This window comes from Lissotriton vulgaris, chromosome 11 (genome assembly GCF_964263255.1).
Source record: "Lissotriton vulgaris chromosome 11, aLisVul1.2, whole genome shotgun sequence".
Lineage (NCBI taxonomy): Eukaryota > Metazoa > Chordata > Amphibia > Caudata > Salamandridae > Lissotriton > Lissotriton vulgaris.
The window spans coordinates 78,024,772-78,044,119 of NC_141699.1; the positions used below are offsets into that span (position 1 = coordinate 78,024,772).

Consider the following 19,348-nt stretch of genomic DNA (forward strand, 5'->3'; position numbering starts at 1 on the left):
TTAATCCCAGCAATCTCCAGGAAGACATGGTTACAGATCAAATACAATTATACGTTGAGCTGAACGTCTGTTCCAAAACTATCTGTCCGGATGAAGGCAATGGAGCTGTAAAGAACCCTTCTAACATACGTTACCACCCATAATGGCCAACAAGCTGCCCTGAATCCGCTCGACGTTTCAGCCATAGCGGGTATTGGAATGGCGCATCTGCAAGAGTGGGCTTGGATAACTAGAGGCGCCTTAGCATGGATTCACTTCTTCCTTTCCAAATATCACCCACCCCTTACATATATGCACCCATAGTGGTGCAACAATACTAGGGGCACTTCCAAATGCAAGCCAATGACACCCCACATCCACGTTCCGAAAGAATTAGGACTCAGGCAAATATCGTCACATGCCAAGACCACATCCGTCTCTGGACAAGAGAAGGCCTCCAGGGCTCAAACAGACCACTCGAGGTACTAGTACTGGGGTTACTACTCCCCCCCACTAGAAATAAGCAAGGTTAGGTTCGTCCTCCTCTAATGCTGCTCTGTCGGTGCTCTGAGAGTCACCGCAAGTTACCTTGCCATGCATACTTCCAGCACGGCACCCGCTCTGGCAGGTGGGCAGGGGATCTGTGCTAGGTAGGCTTCGGCAATGCACGACTCTACCATTGAAAATTCCCAGGGTTCCTGGAGGGGGCTTAGAAGCAGTGTTCGGCAGGGCTGACACTGAGCGAACAAGCCTGCCAGGGTACCTTCTAATAAGAGGAGTGAGAACAAAGTGAGTCTGTAGTGCTATGGTAAATAAAATGCCAGCACCAGCTCTGGCACAGAGGGGGCGCCACAAGTCAAAATGCGCCTCTCATTGACTCTTCGGCCTACATCACAATATCCATTTGTGGGGAAAACAGGAGATTCTGCCCAAATTTGTACTAAGAAGCATGCGGTACAGCTGCATATTTTTTTTTTGTTTTTTTTGTTTTAGAAGGTTTTGTATAGAGCGAACAAGACCCTTGCTGGTATAAGAGTGCTTTACAGGGCAACTATAGGTGATAGACATTTACATAAAAATACAATAAGTTATGTTGATACAGCAGTGGTAACATATAATATGTTTTCGAGGACATATCCCACAGGTCAAACCTGAAGGAATTTCTCCCAAAAAAGACCCATAATTGTAGTGTGTAATATTGAAATCATCGCGGTAACAGCGGTTGTGCGCATGTTACTCTCGATTCCATAGGTGGGGTGTCTGGTATAACATAAACCCCTATAATTTCACACTCTGTTTTACTCGTACCGCAGGATGCAAAATGATCCAACCATAATTACTGTTGCGACAGTGGCCAGGGGCCTTGGTGTTCCAGCAGTCAATATCTTGGCGACCACCCTAAGTGGTAGACATATCCCACATTTTACATACTCACGTGTCTTCTATCTCAAAGCATTATCTGACAAAAACCAACCAACAGTCTCAATCGTCTGCCTGCGTGAGACAAAATGGCTCCTCTCATGTTGAACAGCATCGACCAGATAAGAAAGACGCCCTATAAACCGCTGCATTAGGAGGCCGGGCTGTAAACCCGGCTTTAACGTTTAAGTCATCCATTTGCAAAGCATGTGGCGTGTTGGTCATTGACAATCATAAAGATGTTTGAGGCCTGTAAAGCCGCCAGCGTCTCAACGAGTGGTAGATAAATCACACAGGTCAATAAGAAAATGAGATTAATTTGCCTTAGACCAGCCCAGTCTTTCTTCAGTTTCTATTACTGCAAATTGTTCCATTGCTTAAAGCAACAGTAATCCAATTCATGATTTTTCAAAACTTAGTATGATAATCACATCATACACCAACATTCAAGGGTATCCATTCTGCCAGACTTTCAGAATAGTCAATTACTTTAGAAATATTTCTAACTGAGATCTAATCAAGGAAAAATCATGTCATGTTGTTACCTTGAAAGTCTGTCCTGGATCTGGCATTCCCTTTAAGCATGTTAGAAATATTAAAACCCAACAGGATTGAAGTATTAAACATATCACTTGTGTCTCACTCGGTGCGCCGAGTAGGCAGCCTGCTGCTAGCTAGACAAATATTAGATTCTGAATTAAAATATGAATCTTGGGTTTTAATAAACGTTTTCACTCCACAAAGACTTGCAGTATTGTTTTTTTACAACATGGAATCACGTGACATAATATTTCTCCTAGGAGTTCTCTGAGAATGGTATAATTACTTTAGGGTAGTTTGCAATTATCCGTAATGCATTCAGGACGACTTGTAATTCAGGAATAAGGCTTTGTGGCGTTGCCAAGTAACCAGTGATTTGCAATCTAGCACTTTTGGAAGTAACTTCAACGAGCTGCTCCTGGGAGGGAACATTCAATTTCATTTGATGCAGCCAAGTCCTCGGTGCCTGATGTCCGCAGCGCACTGAAGGCGGGCATTTACCTCGAGGCACCTGTGTTTGCACCAGCCTGAAGCATTCGAGCTTTTAAGGCATCAGAGATCTCTCAGGAAGGGCAGAGTAGAGGATGTCTCAGGTATCTGAAGCCTTAGGTGGCCCTTGTTAGTAAAGTACTGCTTGGTGGGTCGAGTGCACTTTGCAGAGGGCTCACACATTTAAAGACTCCGCATTTCATCCTGCCAGTGTGAGTAAAGTGAGCACCATCGGTCTAAAGAGTGCCAAGCAACAGTGTAAAACTGATGAAGTTAGACATTTGCACTGTGTTTTTATGGCACGAGGGAGCATTGTGACACTGCCTGGTCTGAGGTCACCGGTGACATTATGCATGAGATTGTGCAGGTGTAAATGTGCGTGTATGGGTGATATGCTGTTTTAAAGTAACTCACTTCACACTCCCTGCTACCTTTTTCTCACTCGACGACTTACTTTCCCAACAATTCTTTCCGTCTGCCTAATGTTTACTCCTCCAGTCGATTCAATGAGATACATTTTCACTATTCAAACCGATTGTGACGTCCCTTCTCTGAGCCAATGATTGTGTGACGTCATAATGCAGGTGATGCTTCTCTTCTCGACGCACCAAGCGCCCGCCCCTTGATTAAGTGATGTCACAACTCGTTCCATTCTGAAGACACAATTGTCATTCAGGCACTTCCTGCCGCACCTCTAATTCTTGTGCACCTAGTGGTAACCTGAATATATATATTTTCGTGTGTAATGGAACCTGCCCCTTTTTATACCTTTCAATTTTCACATGCAGTGCCCATGGATTCCAAATGTGCATCCTATCTCTAGTGCAGACTGTTCTTCTGCCACCATACAAGGTAAAGAGAGCCCCAGCATTCCATCATGCTATAGTTTCCATAGTACTGTAAGGTCGCACACACGTGCTGGACTCCGGGGTTCAAGCAGGTAGCTCCTTTCATAGTAATAAAATACAGGTGATGACCCATGCCTGTCTAGATGCCACACCAGAAGCAGGGTAGCGTCCTGCTGCCTTCTCCTCCTCTGACTGACCTTCACAGTCACACACACCTGGCTGGGCAGCACCAGGCACAGAAGAAACAGATCGCAACGCATCTTATTCCTTTGAAACATGTAGAAGCGAAACCCAACAAATGTGATCACAGATGATAGATAGGCACTTGATACAATGACCCATCTTTTCTCTCTCCAAGAATTTCATTTGGAAGCCCACACTCAAAGACATTCACCACATTTCAAGTAGATATTGAACTTTAAAAGTTTTGTACTATGTGTTGCCCTGAAGAAGGCCCTCAAAACAGATCACTTTAACAAGTTGGAACATGTTGACATTGGTACAGAAGGCAGGATAGGAAACAAAAAGTCCCAAAGTTGTCATAAAATTCCTATTATTTTCAAAAAGTACTTTCCCCATGCTGACTTTAAATGACTCTTTCACTTTACTAAGCCTGTGAATGATTCTCTCTGTAACCTACTGTGACTGTGAATAATCCCCCATCATGTTATCAAGCCATGCTTATCATTTACGTATTCAGTCATTTGTATGATACAATGTGATTAATTCAACAATCATTGTTACACCATGCCAGGGGTTCTTAGCCTGTGATCCGGCGGTCTTTGGGGGTCCACCAAGCCTACTCAAGGGGTTAGCGACTACTAAGGAAATGAAATAACACTATAACAAATTGATAAAGTGTATATATATATATATATATATATATATATATATATATATATATATATATATATATATATATAAATACAATCTAAAAATATAACATTTTCTGTAATGCAAAGGAATTTGAAATTGGAGAGTAGAAATGACGTTAGTATCTTCAGACTGATTCGTGGGGGGTGGTCCAAGTGTGTGAAACAGGATTTAGTTTGGAGTATGAGTGCCCTCAATTAAATTCAGAAAAGCTCCAACCTTTCCATTAAAATTGTTCTTTTAACATATTTGATTGTGAATATTTCATTAGTTATGTATTTTTTGGATGAATGCTTGTTTCTGTAATTTGTATGTGTTGTTTTAAGTTTTAAATCATTGAAAATGCTTACGCAGGGGTACCCAGCTTCTGGTAATGACCCATTAAGAGGCTACTGGCTTACAGTAAAGACTTATTAGGGGTCAACGGCTTACAGTAAAGACTCATAAGGGGTCACCAGCTTACAGTAAAGACTCATTAGGGGTCACCGGCTTACAGTACAGACTCATTAGGGGTCATCAGCTTACAGTAAAGACCCATTAGGGTGTCATCGGCTTACAGTACAGACTCATTAGGGGTCATTAGTTTACAGAAAAAAACAAATTGGGGGTCACCGGCTTACAGTAAAAACCCATTAGGGGGTCATCGGCTTACAGTACTGGCTCATTAGGGGTCACCGGTTTACAGTAAGGACCCATTATGTGTCACCGACTTACAGTAAAGACCCATTAGGGGGTCATCGGCTTACAGTACAGACTCATTAGGGGTCATTAGCTTACAGTAAAAACCCATTAGGGGTCACCGGCTTACAGTAAAAACCCATTAGGGGTCACCGGCTTACAGTAAAAACCCATTAGGGGGTCATCGGCATACAGTAAAGACCCATTAGGGGGTCATCGGCATACAGTAAAAACCCATTAGGGGTCACCAGCTTACAGTAAAACCCCATTAGGGGGTCATCGGCTTACAGTACCGACTCTTTAGGGGTCACCGGCTTACAGTAAAGACCCATTAGGGGGTCATCGGCTTACAGTACAGACTCATTAGGGGTCATCAGCTTGCTGTAAGGACTCTTTAGGGGTCCCTGCATTCGAATAATGATTCAGGGGAGTCCTTGGCTTACAGTAATGATTCAGTGGGGGACCAAAGAAGTCCACAGGTTAAGAACCACTATACTATGTCAATCTTAAAGTCAAGCAATACTACCAACAGCATATGCATATGCAAACAGAAGACAGATCAAAAGTGGAAAATCACTGTTTCGGAAATGTTGTTCATTGGGAAGTGTTGCATTATATGCCACTGGATACGCCCACTTGGATTATTGTGTGATGTCATAACACGTGTGTATCCTCACTACTCAACTCCCCTTGTGACACACTTCCTCTGTGTAAGCTGCAGCTCTGTTGCCTTACAAGATTGGCCACGCCCTGTCTCATCCCTCAGGCATGCGTGGGGCAAGTGGATCCCTTCTGATCCATTCAAGTGAGGAATAAACGCCTTGAGCTGATTCTGAACCCTGGTAATTATCTCACACCCTTATCAAAAAAGCCTCTGGGGTTTTTAACCATCTATATATATATCACCTTATTCGGCGTTTATTAACTTTCAGGTTAGACTTTTTGTCAGGTTGGAGCCAAAGCAATTTTTGACTGATAGATATTTGTTTTCCCTATACATGCAAAAACGACACCTGCAAAAACGATATTACGAACTCGTCAGTTTGTCTAAATGTAAACAATAGTCTTCCCCGTGCATACAGACCCATCCCTTAGACATTGTAAGGGTATTCCTGAAATGTAGGTTCCCCAACACCATTGCGGGAGCTGATGAAAGCAGCCGTCAAGCAAGAGCTGGTTTGGCTGGCTCAAGGTGACGTCACACCATCAGGGCTCCAAACTCAAGGTCACTGGTCGAGGTCACTGGAGCGTAGAAGTCATCACCACTCTGTGCCTATTCAGAATAATGAGGCAAATGGGTCTGGTGGCCTCAAACCCATTCACACAGGGAAGATGTTTACTCATGCCAACACGAACCAATAGCCGTCACTGATCGACCTCCGGAAGTAACTGAAGCCCCGCCCCTTCAAGACACAAGTAAAAACACCCCCTTAAGCCCCAGAACAAGATAGAAGAGCTACCATCATGCACTTACCCCACAAAAACGATGTGTACCCTTCATGCACAGCCCGTCATTGCTTTATGGCTCTATGACACTATACAAGCGCTCTACTCTACATACATACATACATATAAACATATCAGTGACACCAACCTGAACACTTCTAATTAAAGTCTCTGCTGAGAGGTCAAAGACAAGCAAAGTTGGAACTGGAGAGAGGCTTTCAATTGATGGCATCTTTAGTCCAAAGACCAAGGGCACATGGGCAGGGCCGGTGCAGAATCTTAGGTTACGCATTTATACATCACACGTAAACGAAAAATTACAAATATATAGGAAGAATTTTCGATTCTCTTCCAATACATTTGTGTTCCACGAATATGAAACAAGGCAACACAATCTATGGTATCCGTCCGTTCGTCAAATGTGTCATGTATATAAAGTGACAGATGCCCATCACATTATGAATGTGCCACTTACCCTCATGCCCAGCTCGATGTTCTCTCCCCCGTACACCTCCATGCCCGGGTCCAGCAGCCCAATGTCCCCAAAGTACTGCCGGTCCACTATGAAGGAGCAGCCAATCATCGCGGGCGTCCTAAGGGGAATGAAGGAACATTATGTCAGCAAGGTGATGATACTTTCAAGAAGACACCAGCTCTCTTGGAATTGAGAATGTAGCGTAGAAGAAAGAGGAACGAGAGGCATCGAGGGAGGTGGAGCAAACAAAAACGTAATAAATTCATCAATAATGAAACTTGGACGCCTGCAGCCACCAAAGCGCAATGGAGCTATCTAGTCCGGAGAAACCGTGCCGTACAACTGTAACTCATTGCGGTGTCATCTATTGAGTCTAGACTTACCACCAGTGGGACTCGAGCCCGGGTTGCTCGGTTGGTCTACGAACATCTCCTCTGTACGTTCGAGCCTTGCCAACTCAAGAGCCCAGAGTGTACACCAGTGGCGCCTAGACTTACATGACCATGGCTTTCCATCATACAGCTCCAAGTCTTGTCATTTAGTGATCACAACCTTGCCACCACAGACTCTTAAAACTATGTTATCCATCAGTAACCCTTGGGGGTCTACCAGCAGTTCCTGGGCTAACATGGCATAGCTTTCTACCCAATAACTCTATTTCTTGTCAGTAGGATTTGGGTTTAAGTCCACAACAGATCACAGGCCTTTCACCCAGCAAACCCTAGAAATGCTATCCAATGAGCTACCAGTAGGAGTTAAAAGTATATTCAACAGCATGCTTAAAAGCTTCCAACCAGTAATCCCTAGTCCTCCCAGCTAGTGAATCTTGTGTGCACCAATAGACACTAGAACAATGTAGCACAGTTCAATCTCCACCCCGGAACTTCAAGGTGCGACATCCAATCCGTCTAGACTCGCCTTCAGTAGGGCTTGGACCTATGTTGCCCAGAAGGCATTTGGTCTCCATCTGGTATCTCCTAGTCTTGCCATCTAAAGAGTCTAGAGTGTCCACCAGTGTCCCTGAATTGACCCGACCACGTCTTTCCACTCAACATCTCTAGGACTTTCCTTCTAGGAGCGTGCACTAGCCAACACTGAAGTCTGGCCCTACAGCAGAGCCAGGCCTTCCCTCAGTAGTTCTAAGGCTCATGCCCAGTGTACCCTGGACAAACATAACACAACATGGCCATGGCTTTCCACCCAGCAGCTCTAATGCTGGCCATGAAGGGAGCCTCACTAGTGGCTCATGGGGTCTGAACCTATGTCCCACAGCCAGGGCCTTCCACTTAATAACTCATAGCCGTGCCATCAAATAAACAGAGTCTTGCCACCAGTGGGATCTGGACCTATTCAATCTGTACATAGGAGTCCACCCACGGTGTCTTACTCGCTACATACAAAGAGCCAAGACCTGTCACCAGATAGGTCTGGCACCAAGTGGTAGACCTGACTTACCCTGCAGGAGCAAGTAGCTCAAATTAATATGTCCAGTCCTCTTTGGGCATTCATCGATCCACCTAGTTGCAATTCCACGACCTGCTTGACTTCTACCCCTATGGGCATCTTCAACTCGGGGATCCCTCCAGACCCAAGACCACCACCCTTGATTGCAACACCACCCGAACACCTGGCTGAACAATGTCAAGAATTTCCTGCTCTGTAAATAAGTAATATATAAATGTCCAAGCCTAATCGCTGTTAAAATGTAATTCTGAGTGAATTTGCTATTTGTGTATATATATATATATATATATATATATATATATATATATATATATATATATATATATATTCACTGAAAAAACCATAGGTTATAGACCATATATAGTTAGGGATTAGCATTTAAAAAACCTTATTTTACTTGCACAAAACCATTGAAATTCCATATATAGTTAGTTGCACTAACTATATATTGCGCACCCGCAATCCACTGCTAATGATGTCACATATTACATCATTCATGACATGGTCAGTGACATCACTGATGACATCACTGATGACATCTCAAATGACATCACTGATGACATCTCAAATGACATCACTGATGACATCACTGATGACAACACCCAGTGACTGTATGTTTCTGTAAAGTTAAAATATGTCTTACATATTGAAAAATGAGTGGATGTATAAGTGTCTGGATGAAGGATTTAGTAGGTGCATGACTGACTGTATGAGAGAATGATTAAATGTGTCTCACTGAGTGCATGGGTTAGTGACTAAACTGTCTTAATTTGTGCATCATTATATATGTTGTTCTGAAAACTGCTGCAGGTTTAAATCAGTAGCTATATGTGTAACTATATGGGTTATTGAATGGTTGCCCAAGTATTTGTATGGGAGACTGAGTATGTGTGTGGGTGGCTGGGAGGTGTATGACTCTGTGCATAGATGTGTGAGCAGTTGATTCACTAAATGTATGGGTTCAAAAGTGCATGTGGAAACAGCTGTATGGACAGTTGACTGTGTGCATGAGTGTATTGGTTAGTGAATGGATATCTCAGTGCTACATGTCAAAGTAAGTACATATGTAAAACACAGTCCATGTGAGAGTTGACATATATAAATAACTGTGCATAAGAGCCAGTGAATGTGTGAGTGGCTGTATGGATCATTGTGAACTTGTATCAGGGATTATATAAGACAGTAAATATGTGTTAGTATATGTTTGAATAAGTAAGGTGTGTATAACTGTATAGTTGAGGAAATGGAGGTGTGATTGATTGTTTGCATAACTGACTAGGTGTGTGAGTAACTCCATGGATAAGTGACAGTCTGTGAGTGTCTGTTTATACTGATTGTATCTAAGGTTATATTAGAGTCTGAAGATGTTCATTGTATTATCACATAAATGATATCATCAGTGATGTGATCAGTGATGTCATTTGAGATGTCATCAGTGATGTCACTGACCATGTCATGAATGATGTAATATGCGACATCATTAGCAGTGGATTGCGGGTGCGCGATATATAGTTAGTACAACTAACTATATATGGAATTTCAATGGTTTTGTGCAAGTAAAATAAGGTTTTGTAAATGCTAATCCCTAACTATATATGGTCTATAACCTATGGTTTTTTCAGTGAATTTTCAAGGTTTTGTAAATGCAAATTCCTAACTATATATGGTCTATAACCTATGGTTTTTTCAGTGAATTTCATTGGTTTTTTAAAAGCTAATATCTATAGCTGTAAAATATATTCTTTATTACGTGACGTATCACATAGCCCGTGAGACGCCTCATGACGCATTGCATAACCGTGACGTATCGTCTCTGCAGCGCAAACAAAACCCGTAACGTAAGCGTGCCGGAGCACGCTTACAGATATATATATATTTTTTTAACCTTAATTAGACAAAATCCACACGTGCACATATCTTGAGGCCTTGCAAAGGCACATCAAACAAACAGTCCCTACAATTTTGCCAAGTTTGGTGGAAATCTACTCCTTTAAATTTTATTTTACTGTTTCTCTTGATTTTCCCCTTGTTACGCTTACCGGAACGCTACCCGGTATGCAAACAAACGCTCAAAAAACACAATATGTCAGACTCCCGTTACGCTGCCGGTTAGCTGCCCGTTTTTTTTGCCCCGTGGGGAACTTTAATAGCCCCCTCATCAATCCTAGGGGTTCAGGAGGGGTCTACCTTACCCCTTTCCTTCATTTACACCTTTTTTTTTCCACCTCTTGTCTCTCGATCCCACCGAGAGACAAGATGGCGGCCGCTCCGGACTGTTTACAATGTTAACAGCCAATCAGCTTCTCCTCAGACTCCCGTTACGCTGCCGGTTAGCTGCCCGGTTAGCTGCCCGGTTAACTGCCCGGTTCGCGTACCAAGACGCGTCTCTACAGCGAAAAATCGAATTTTTTAAAATTTTTTTTTGCCCCGCGTGGCTCTATAATATCCCCCTCATCAATCCTAGGGGGTCAGAAGGGGTCTACCTTGCCCCCTTTCCTTCATTTCCCCCTTTGTTTTGGCCTCCTCTTGTCTCTCGATTCTACCGAGAGACAAGATGGCGGCCGCTCCGGACTGTTTAGAATGTTGACAGACACCGGAGAGCCAATCAGCTTCGCTTCGCAAAGCTCCGTTACGCGAAAAGTACGCGAACCGGAGCGCTGCCCGGAGCGCTGTTACAGATATATATCTTGTTTTGAACGTTAATTTCTCAAAATCCACTGGAGCACATATATTGAGACCTAGCAAAGGCACATCGGGCTAACAGTCCCTACAATTTTGCCAAGTTTCGTGCAAATCCATTCAGCCGTTCGAGCTAAAAAAGAGGCCAACCGCCCTATGGAAATTAACATGGGAAAAACGCGTTTTGGGACACCCCTTTTTTCTCGCCCCCCCTTGATAAAACCCCCCCAAATTTTCAGGGGCTGCTCAGAAACAAAATGTGCCATTTTCCTGAAAATTTCAGCCAATTCCGTCCACAAACGCCAAAGTTATTAGACATAGAATTTTCAAAAATCCCATAGAGAAAAAATCCTAACTATATATACCTACTGGCTATCGCCAGTAGGTAATATATATATATATATATAATTCTAACCACTAGTATATGTAGTACACCTTTGTACTTACTACCACTCCTTTGTGATTTTAGAGTTTATCTGTTTGTATCTCTTCCTTGAGTGACTTTACAACCTGTACATTTGCAATTTTTCCCTCCTTTCACTCTCTTTCTATGGAGGAGACATCGTGGTAACATTTAGCGTGTCGCAAGCGTTTGGCTCTTGTGCTGAACCACACGCAAGGCGTGCACCCCCCGCAAGTGTCCAAAGGGGGTCGTAAAAAGGTAGACCCTCGGACTACCCCGCATCAAGCCTGCACCGGATAAATGCTGTGAAAACAGTCCATACCTGCATGGAGCCACGCCCCTACTTTATTGGCGTTTCCTTTGTCAAGGACAGTATGAAGTGCGAGGAAGGGGGAGAGGAGTATGGAAGACATCACCTGAACCCACAACAGCCAAAGCTCCCGCCGGACAACATGACACACCGGCTGTTGACTCTACAAAAAACTGAGCCGGTAATTGGTATCGCCGCCGGCATACAAGGAACACTGAATGCTGGGAAATGCAGTTACTTTCAAGGCAGAGGCGATTCCATGCCGTGTTTGTCAGGCAGCCCACACTACTTTAGAGGGTGGGACGAAAAACTGAACTTTACTTTGGGACTGTAAGCGAAAGACACGACCTAGACCAGGGGGGCATTTGAGAAAGGAAAAACCCCCGAAACGCGTCATGCCCATGGTCTTATGAAAGAATAAAGGTGGATGCTCCAGAAGCCTTGTGTGCTGCCTGTTTCTTTCTATGGAGGAGACATCGTGGTAACATTTAGCGTGTCGCAAGCGTTTGGCTCTTGTGCTGAACCACGCGCAAGGCGTGCACCCCCCGCAAGTGTCCAAAGGGGGTCGTAAAAAGGTAGACCCTCGGACTACCCCGCATCAAGCCTGCACCGGATAAATGCTGTGAAAACAGTCCATACCTGCATGGAGCCACGCCCCTACTTTATTGGCGTTTCCTTTGTCAAGGACAGTCTGAAGTGCGAGGAAGGGGGAGAGGAGTATGGAAGCCATCACCTGAACCCACAACAGCCACAGCTCCCGCCGGACAACATGACACACCGGCTGTTGACTCTACAAAAAACTGAGCCGGTAATTGGTATCGCCGCCGGCATACAAGGAACACTGAATGCTGGGAAATGCAGTTACTTTCAAGGCAGAGGCGATTCCATGCCGTGTTTGTCAGGCAGCCCACACTACTTTAGAGGGTGGGACGAAAAACTGAACTTTACTTTGGGACTGTAAGCGAAAGACACGACCTAGACCAGGGGGGCATTTGAGAAAGGAAAAACCCCCGAAACGCGTCATGCCCATGGTCTTATGAAAGAATAAAGGTGGATGCTCCAGAAGCCTTGTGTGCTGCCTGTTTCTTTCTATGGAGGAGACATCGTGGTAACATTTAGCGTGTCGCAAGCGTTTGGCTCTTGTGCTGAACCACACGCAAGGCGTGCACCCCCCGCAAGTGTCCAAAGGGGGTCGTAAAAAGGTAGACCCTCGGACTACCCCGCATCAAGCCTGCACCGGATAAATGCTGTGAAAACAGTCCATACCTGCATGGAGCCACGCCCCTACTTTATTGGCGTTTCCTTTGTCAAGGACAGTCTGAAGTGCGAGGAAGGGGGAGAGGAGTATGGAAGCCATCACCTGAACCCACAACAGCCACAGCTCCCGCCGGACAACATGACACACCGGCTGTTGACTCTACAAAAAACTGAGCCGGTAATTGGTATCGCCGCCGGCATACAAGGAACACTGAATGCTGGGAAATGCAGTTACTTTCAAGGCAGAGGCGATTCCATGCCGTGTTTGTCAGGCAGCCCACACTACTTTAGAGGGTGGGACGAAAAACTGAACTTTACTTTGGGACTGTAAGCGAAAGACACGACCTAGACCAGGGGGGCATTTGAGAAAGGAAAAACCCCCGAAACGCGTCATGCCCATGGTCTTATGAAAGAATAAAGGTGGATGCTCCAGAAGCCTCGTGTGCTGCCTGTTTCTTTCTATGGAGGAGACATCGTGGTAACATTTAGCGTGTCGCAAGCGTTTGGCTCTTGTGCTGAACCACACGCAAGGCGTGCACCCCCCGCAAGTGTCCAAAGGGGGTAGTAAAAAGGTAGACCCTCGGACTACCCCGCATCAAGCCTGCACCGGATAAATGCTGTGAAAACAGTCCATACCTGCATGGAGCCACGCCCCTACTTTATTGGCGTTTCCTTTGTCAAGGACAGTCTGAAGTGCGAGGAAGGGGGAGAGGAGTATGGAAGCCATCACCTGAACCCACAACAGCCACAGCTCCCGCCGGACAACATGACACACCGGCTGTTGACTCTACAAAAAACTGAGCCGGTAATTGGTATCGCCGCCGGCATACAAGGAACACTGAATGCTGGGAAATGCAGTTACTTTCAAGGCAGAGGCGATTCCATGCCGTGTTTGTCAGGCAGCCCACACTACTTTAGAGGGTGGGACGAAAAACTGAACTTTACTTTGGGACTGTAAGCGAAAGACACGACCTAGACCAGGGGGGCATTTGAGAAAGGAAAAACCCCCGAAACGCGTCATGCCCATGGTCTTATGAAAGAATAAAGGTGGATGCTCCAGAAGCCTCATGTGCTGCCTGTTTCTTTCTATGGAGGAGACATCGTGGTAACATTTAGCGTGTCGCAAGCGTTTGGCTCTTGTGCTGAACCACACGCAAGGCGTGCACCCCCCGCAAGTGTCCAAAGGGGGTAGTAAAAAGGTAGACCCTCGGACTACCCCGCATCAAGCCTGCACCGGATAAATGCTGTGAAAACAGTCCATACCTGCATGGAGCCACGCCCCTACTTTATTGGCGTTTCCTTTGTCAAGGACAGTCTGAAGTGCGAGGAAGGGGGAGAGGAGTATGGAAGCCATCACCTGAACCCACAACAGCCACAGCTCCCGCCGGACAACATGACACACCGGCTGTTGACTCTACAAAAAACTGAGCCGGTAATTGGTATTGCCGCCGGCATACAAGGAACACTGAATGCTGGGAAATGCAGTTACTTTCAAGGCAGAGGCGATTCCATGCCGTGTTTGTCAGGCAGCCCACACTACTTTAGAGGGTGGGACGAAAAACTGAACTTTATTTTGGGACTGTAAGCGAAAGACACGACCTAGACCAGGGGGGCATTTGAGAAAGGAAAAACCCCCGAAACGCGTCATGCCCATGGTCTTATGAAAGAATAAAGGTGGATGCTCCAGAAGCCTCGTGTGCTGCCTGTTTCTTTCTATGGAGGAGACATTGTGGTAACATTTAGCGTGTCGCAAGCGTTTGGCTCTTGTGCTGAACCACACGCAAGGCGTGCACCCCCCGCAAGTGTCCAAAGGGGGTCGTAAAAAGGTAGACCCTCGGACTACCCCGCATCAAGCCTGCACCGGATAAATGCTGTGAAAACAGTCCATACCTGCATGGAGCCACGCCCCTACTTTATTGGCGTTTCCTTTGTCAAGGACAGTCTGAAGTGTGAGGAAGGGGGAGAGGAGTATGGAAGCCATCACCTGAACCCACAACAGCCACAGCTCCCGCCGGACAACATGACACACCGGCTGTTGACTCTACAAAAAACTGAGCCGGTAATTGGTATCGCCGCCGGCATACAAGGAACACTGAATGCTGGGAAATGCAGTTACTTTCAAGGCAGAGGCGATTCCATGCCGTGTTTGTCAGGCAGCCCACACTACTTTAGAGGGTGGGACGAAAAACTGAACTTTACTTTGGGACTGTAAGCGAAAGACACAACCTAGACCAGGGGGGCATTTGAGAAAGGAAAAACCCCCGAAACGCGTCATGCCCATGGTCTTATGAAAGAATAAAGGTGGATGCTCCAGAAGCCTCGTGTGCTGCCTGTTTCTTTCTATGGAGGAGACATTGTGGTAACATTTAGCGTGTCGCAAGCGTTTGGCTCTTGTGCTGAACCACACGCAAGGCGTGCACCCCCCGCAAGTGTCCAAAGGGGGTCGTAAAAAGGTAGACCCTCGGACTACCCCGCATCAAGCCTGCACCGGATAAATGCTGTGAAAACAGTCCATACTTGCATGTAGCCACGCCCCTACTTAATTGGCGTTTCCTTTGTCAAGGACAGTCTGAAGTGCGAGGAAGGGGGAGAGGAGTATGGAAGCCATCACCTGAACCCACAACAGCCACAGCTCCCGCCGGACAACATGACACACCGGCTGTTGACTCTACAAAAAACTGAGCCAGTAATTGGTATCGCCGCCGGCATACAAGGAACACTGAATGCTGGGAAATGCAGTTACTTTCAAGGCAGAGGCGATTCCATGCCGTGTTTGTCAGGCAGCCCACACTACTTTAGAGGGTGGGACGAAAAACTGAACTTTACTTTGGGACTGTAAGCGAAAGACACGACCTAGACCAGGGGGGCATTTGAGAAAGGAAAAACCCCCGAAACGCGTCATGCCCATGGTCTTATGAAAGAATAAAGGTGGATGCTCCAGAAGCCTCGTGTGCTGCCTGTTTCTTTCTATGGAGGAGACATCGTGGTAACATTTAGCGTGTCGCAAGCGTTTGGCTCTTGTGCTGAACCACACGCAAGGCATGCACCCCCCGCAAGTGTCCAAAGTGGGTCGTAAAAAGGTAGACCCTCGGACTACCCCGCATCAAGCCTGCACCGGATAAATGCTGTGAAAACAGTCCATACCTGCATGGAGCCACGCCCCTACTTTATTGGCGTTTCCTTTGTCAAGGACAGTCTGAAGTGCGAGGAAGGGGGAGAGGAGTATGGAAGCCATCACCTGAACCCACAACAGCCACAGCTCCCGCCGGACAACATGACACACCGGCTGTTGACTCTACAAAAAACTGAGCCGGTAATTGGTATCGCCGCCGGCATACAAGGAACACTGAATGCTGGGAAATGCAGTTACTTTCAAGGCAGAGGCGATTCCATGCCGTGTTTGTCAGGCAGCCCACACTACTTTAGAGGGTGGGACGAAAAACTGAACTTTACTTTGGGACTGTAAGCGAAAGACACGACCTAGACCAGGGGGGCATTTGAGAAAGGAAAAACCCCCGAAACGCGTCATGCCCATGGTCTTATGAAAGAATAAAGGTGGATGCTCCAGAAGCCTCGTGTGCTGCCTGTTTCTTTCTATGGAGGAGACATCGTGGTAATATATATATATATATATATATATATATATAATTCTAACCACTAGTATATGTAGTACACCTTTGTACTTACTACCACTCCTTTGTGATTTTAGAGTTTATCTGTTTGTATCTCTTCCTTGAATGACTTTACAACCTGTACATTTGCAATTTTTCCCTCCTTTCACTCCACTAGTATATATAACTCTAACCACTAGTATATGTAGTAAACCTTTTTGGCAGGGTATGCTCAGACGTGAGTCCCTTGCTCACTTTGCAACTGGATTCAAGCAAGCCGGGCTGAAGACGGCTGCAATGCCAGAAACCAGTCCTCGGAAGCTTGTTTCCGGTCCAGGGAAGACATGGCTTGGCAGTTCGGGCTGGACTGTTCCCATGAGGCACAGGGTCAGACTGATTTGCATATAGCCGTGTCTGAACTGGGGTGGCAGAGTGGGCTAACGAACGGTGATGGATTAAACCCAGATCTTTTGAGTCGGTGTGAGTGTTTGATTGATTCAGATGCTCCGTCCATCACCACCCCCTTTTGTACCGCTTTTGGCCGCCATAAGTGTGGCACGGTATGCTCAGACGTGAGTCCCTTGCTCACTTTGCCACTGGATTCAAGCAAGCCAGGCTGAAGACGGCTGGAATGCCAGAAACCGGTCCTCGGAAGCTTGTTTCCGGTCCAGGGAAGACATGGCTTGGCAGTTCGGGCTGGACTGTTCCCATGAGGCACAGGGTCAGACTGATTTGCATATAGCCATGTCTGAACTGGGGTGGAAGAGTGGGCTAAAGAACGGTGATGGATTAAACCCAGATCATTTGACTGGGTGTGAGTGTTTGATTGATTCAGATGCTCCGTCCATCACCACCCCCTTTTGTACCGCTTTTGGCCGCCATAAGTGTGGCAGGGTATGCTCAGACGTGAGTCCCTTGCTAACTTTGCCACTGGATTCAAGCAAGCCGGCCTGAAGACGGCTGGAATGCCAGAAACCGGTCCTCGGAAGCTTGTTTCCGGTCCAGGGAAGACATGGCTTGGCAGTTCGGGCTGGACTGTTCCCATGAGGCACAGGGTCAGACTGATTTGCATATAGCCATGTCTGAACTGGGGTGGCAGAGTGGGCTAAAGAATGGTGATGGATTAAACCCAGATCTTTTGACTGGGTGTGAGTGTTTGATTGATTCAGATGCTCCGTCCATCACCACCACCTTTTGTACGACCTTTGTACTTACTACCACTCCTATGTGATTTTTAGAATGTATCTGTTTGTATCTCTTCCTTGAGTGACTTTACAATTTTAACATTTGCAATTTTCCCTACTTTCACTCCACTTGTACATTTGCAACTTTTTTCTTTTTTTTTTCTATTTGTATCTCTTATGTAACTCATGCAATCCAAAGTCCTTATGTAACGCAACTAGTTCTTTTGCAAAGCGCTCTGACACCTTCGGGTAATGTTCGCGCTATAAAAAATTGCATTAAATTAAAAAAAATGTTTGACCCAGCCAGGGTGCGGCCTTCCACTAAGCGGTGGTTTGTCTTTGCTCCCCTGGGAATAGAGTTGTGTGAAGCTGGTGTAGTTACACTCTGTCAGTTTCTTAGTTCCTCAAGTTGAAGACTCTTAAAAATAAATATGTGAATATTCATACAAAACACAAATTTTGCAGGAGAAAAAAACTGCAAACCTACTTTTTGTTGCATAAGTTTCCAGTAAAGATGTTTTTTTCAGCCAATTTAAATGCAAGTAAAGTTGCCTGAAGTTAGAAAACCGTCACAATTTCATTACATTGCAACTTTCACCGTGGAATTGTAAACTAACAAACGCCCTAGACCAGTCCCCACAGTGGGCTATAGGGTATACCTAAATGAGTCAGTGGGACCAAAACCGTCTTCCCTGTGTGTTGAAAATCAGGACCTGTTGACAATATCCCCCCACTTTTTGCCCCATTTGAGACCCCGGGAACCTGGGTTTCTGACTCTGTGAGTGTCCTGGGCTTTGCTCCGGGAAGGCCCAGGGCCAGTGCTATGTTGAAAACACCCACTGCTATGTTGAACACACAGTGAAAACACACACATGCATTAGAGTGCACTATGTGTTAGGGTGCCCCTATGATTGGCATGACTAACCCTATAAGTCCCTAGTAGCTAATAGGGCAAGGGGAAATACAACTACCTTTAAGTCCGCAGTATATAGTAGGGCATGACAGTTTAGAGGCCTTTGTTGCACTTCCATGTGTGCACTGCTGGGAGCCTGAGGGCATTTTTAAAGCAGCCCTGCTTTGCAGCACTGTTTTTAAATGTAAATTGTTCCCAAACTTGACTTTGGTGGTAGGGGCACTTAAAAATTGATAAACTTCAATATTTTGGCATTTTATATACCCCCAGGGTCTCCCGTAGGTGTCCTAGGGATGGGGAGTCATGTAATTATAAGGAGGGCCCTAATTAAATATATTTGACATGCCATGGGGATAGAGAAACTGCACATTTCACTTTCCACATTGCAGTAAAGTGCCTCCCAATATTGACTTTGGTGCTAGGAGCACTGTGGAGGGAGGTTCTAGACTATGTTTGCATATCCAGGACCCCTACAGTCTCCCCTAGGTGTCCCAGGGGTGGGGGTCGTGAAATTATTAGCAAGGGCCTAATAAAATATGTTTTATATGTCCTGATGATGGAGAAATTGCCCATTGCAGTTTCTCCATTGTAGATGCTTAGCCTCATAGGATGATGTGGCAATAGTTTATAAATGCATAAATATTGCTAGTAATTAAATGACATACCATTTAAAGACTTAGGAGAATGGTATTGATAAATCCAACAATATACCATAGTTGCATTTACCCTAAAGTCTACAGAAAAGAAGTTATAAGATTTTCTTGCCTGTAAGCCAAAATT

General features: G+C 45.5%; 1 protein-coding gene across 1 annotated transcript in view; it reads right to left on the reverse strand.

The window, feature by feature from the left end:
* Positions 1-19,348, reverse strand: part of GALNT9 (polypeptide N-acetylgalactosaminyltransferase 9) — a 739,748-nt gene that overhangs the window by 252,388 nt on the left and 468,012 nt on the right. The window contains exon 6 of the mRNA XM_086944705.1: positions 6,748-6,865. Coding sequence (XP_086800831.1) covers positions 6,748-6,865 — 118 coding nt within the window. The remainder of the gene's footprint in view (positions 1-6,747; positions 6,866-19,348) is intronic.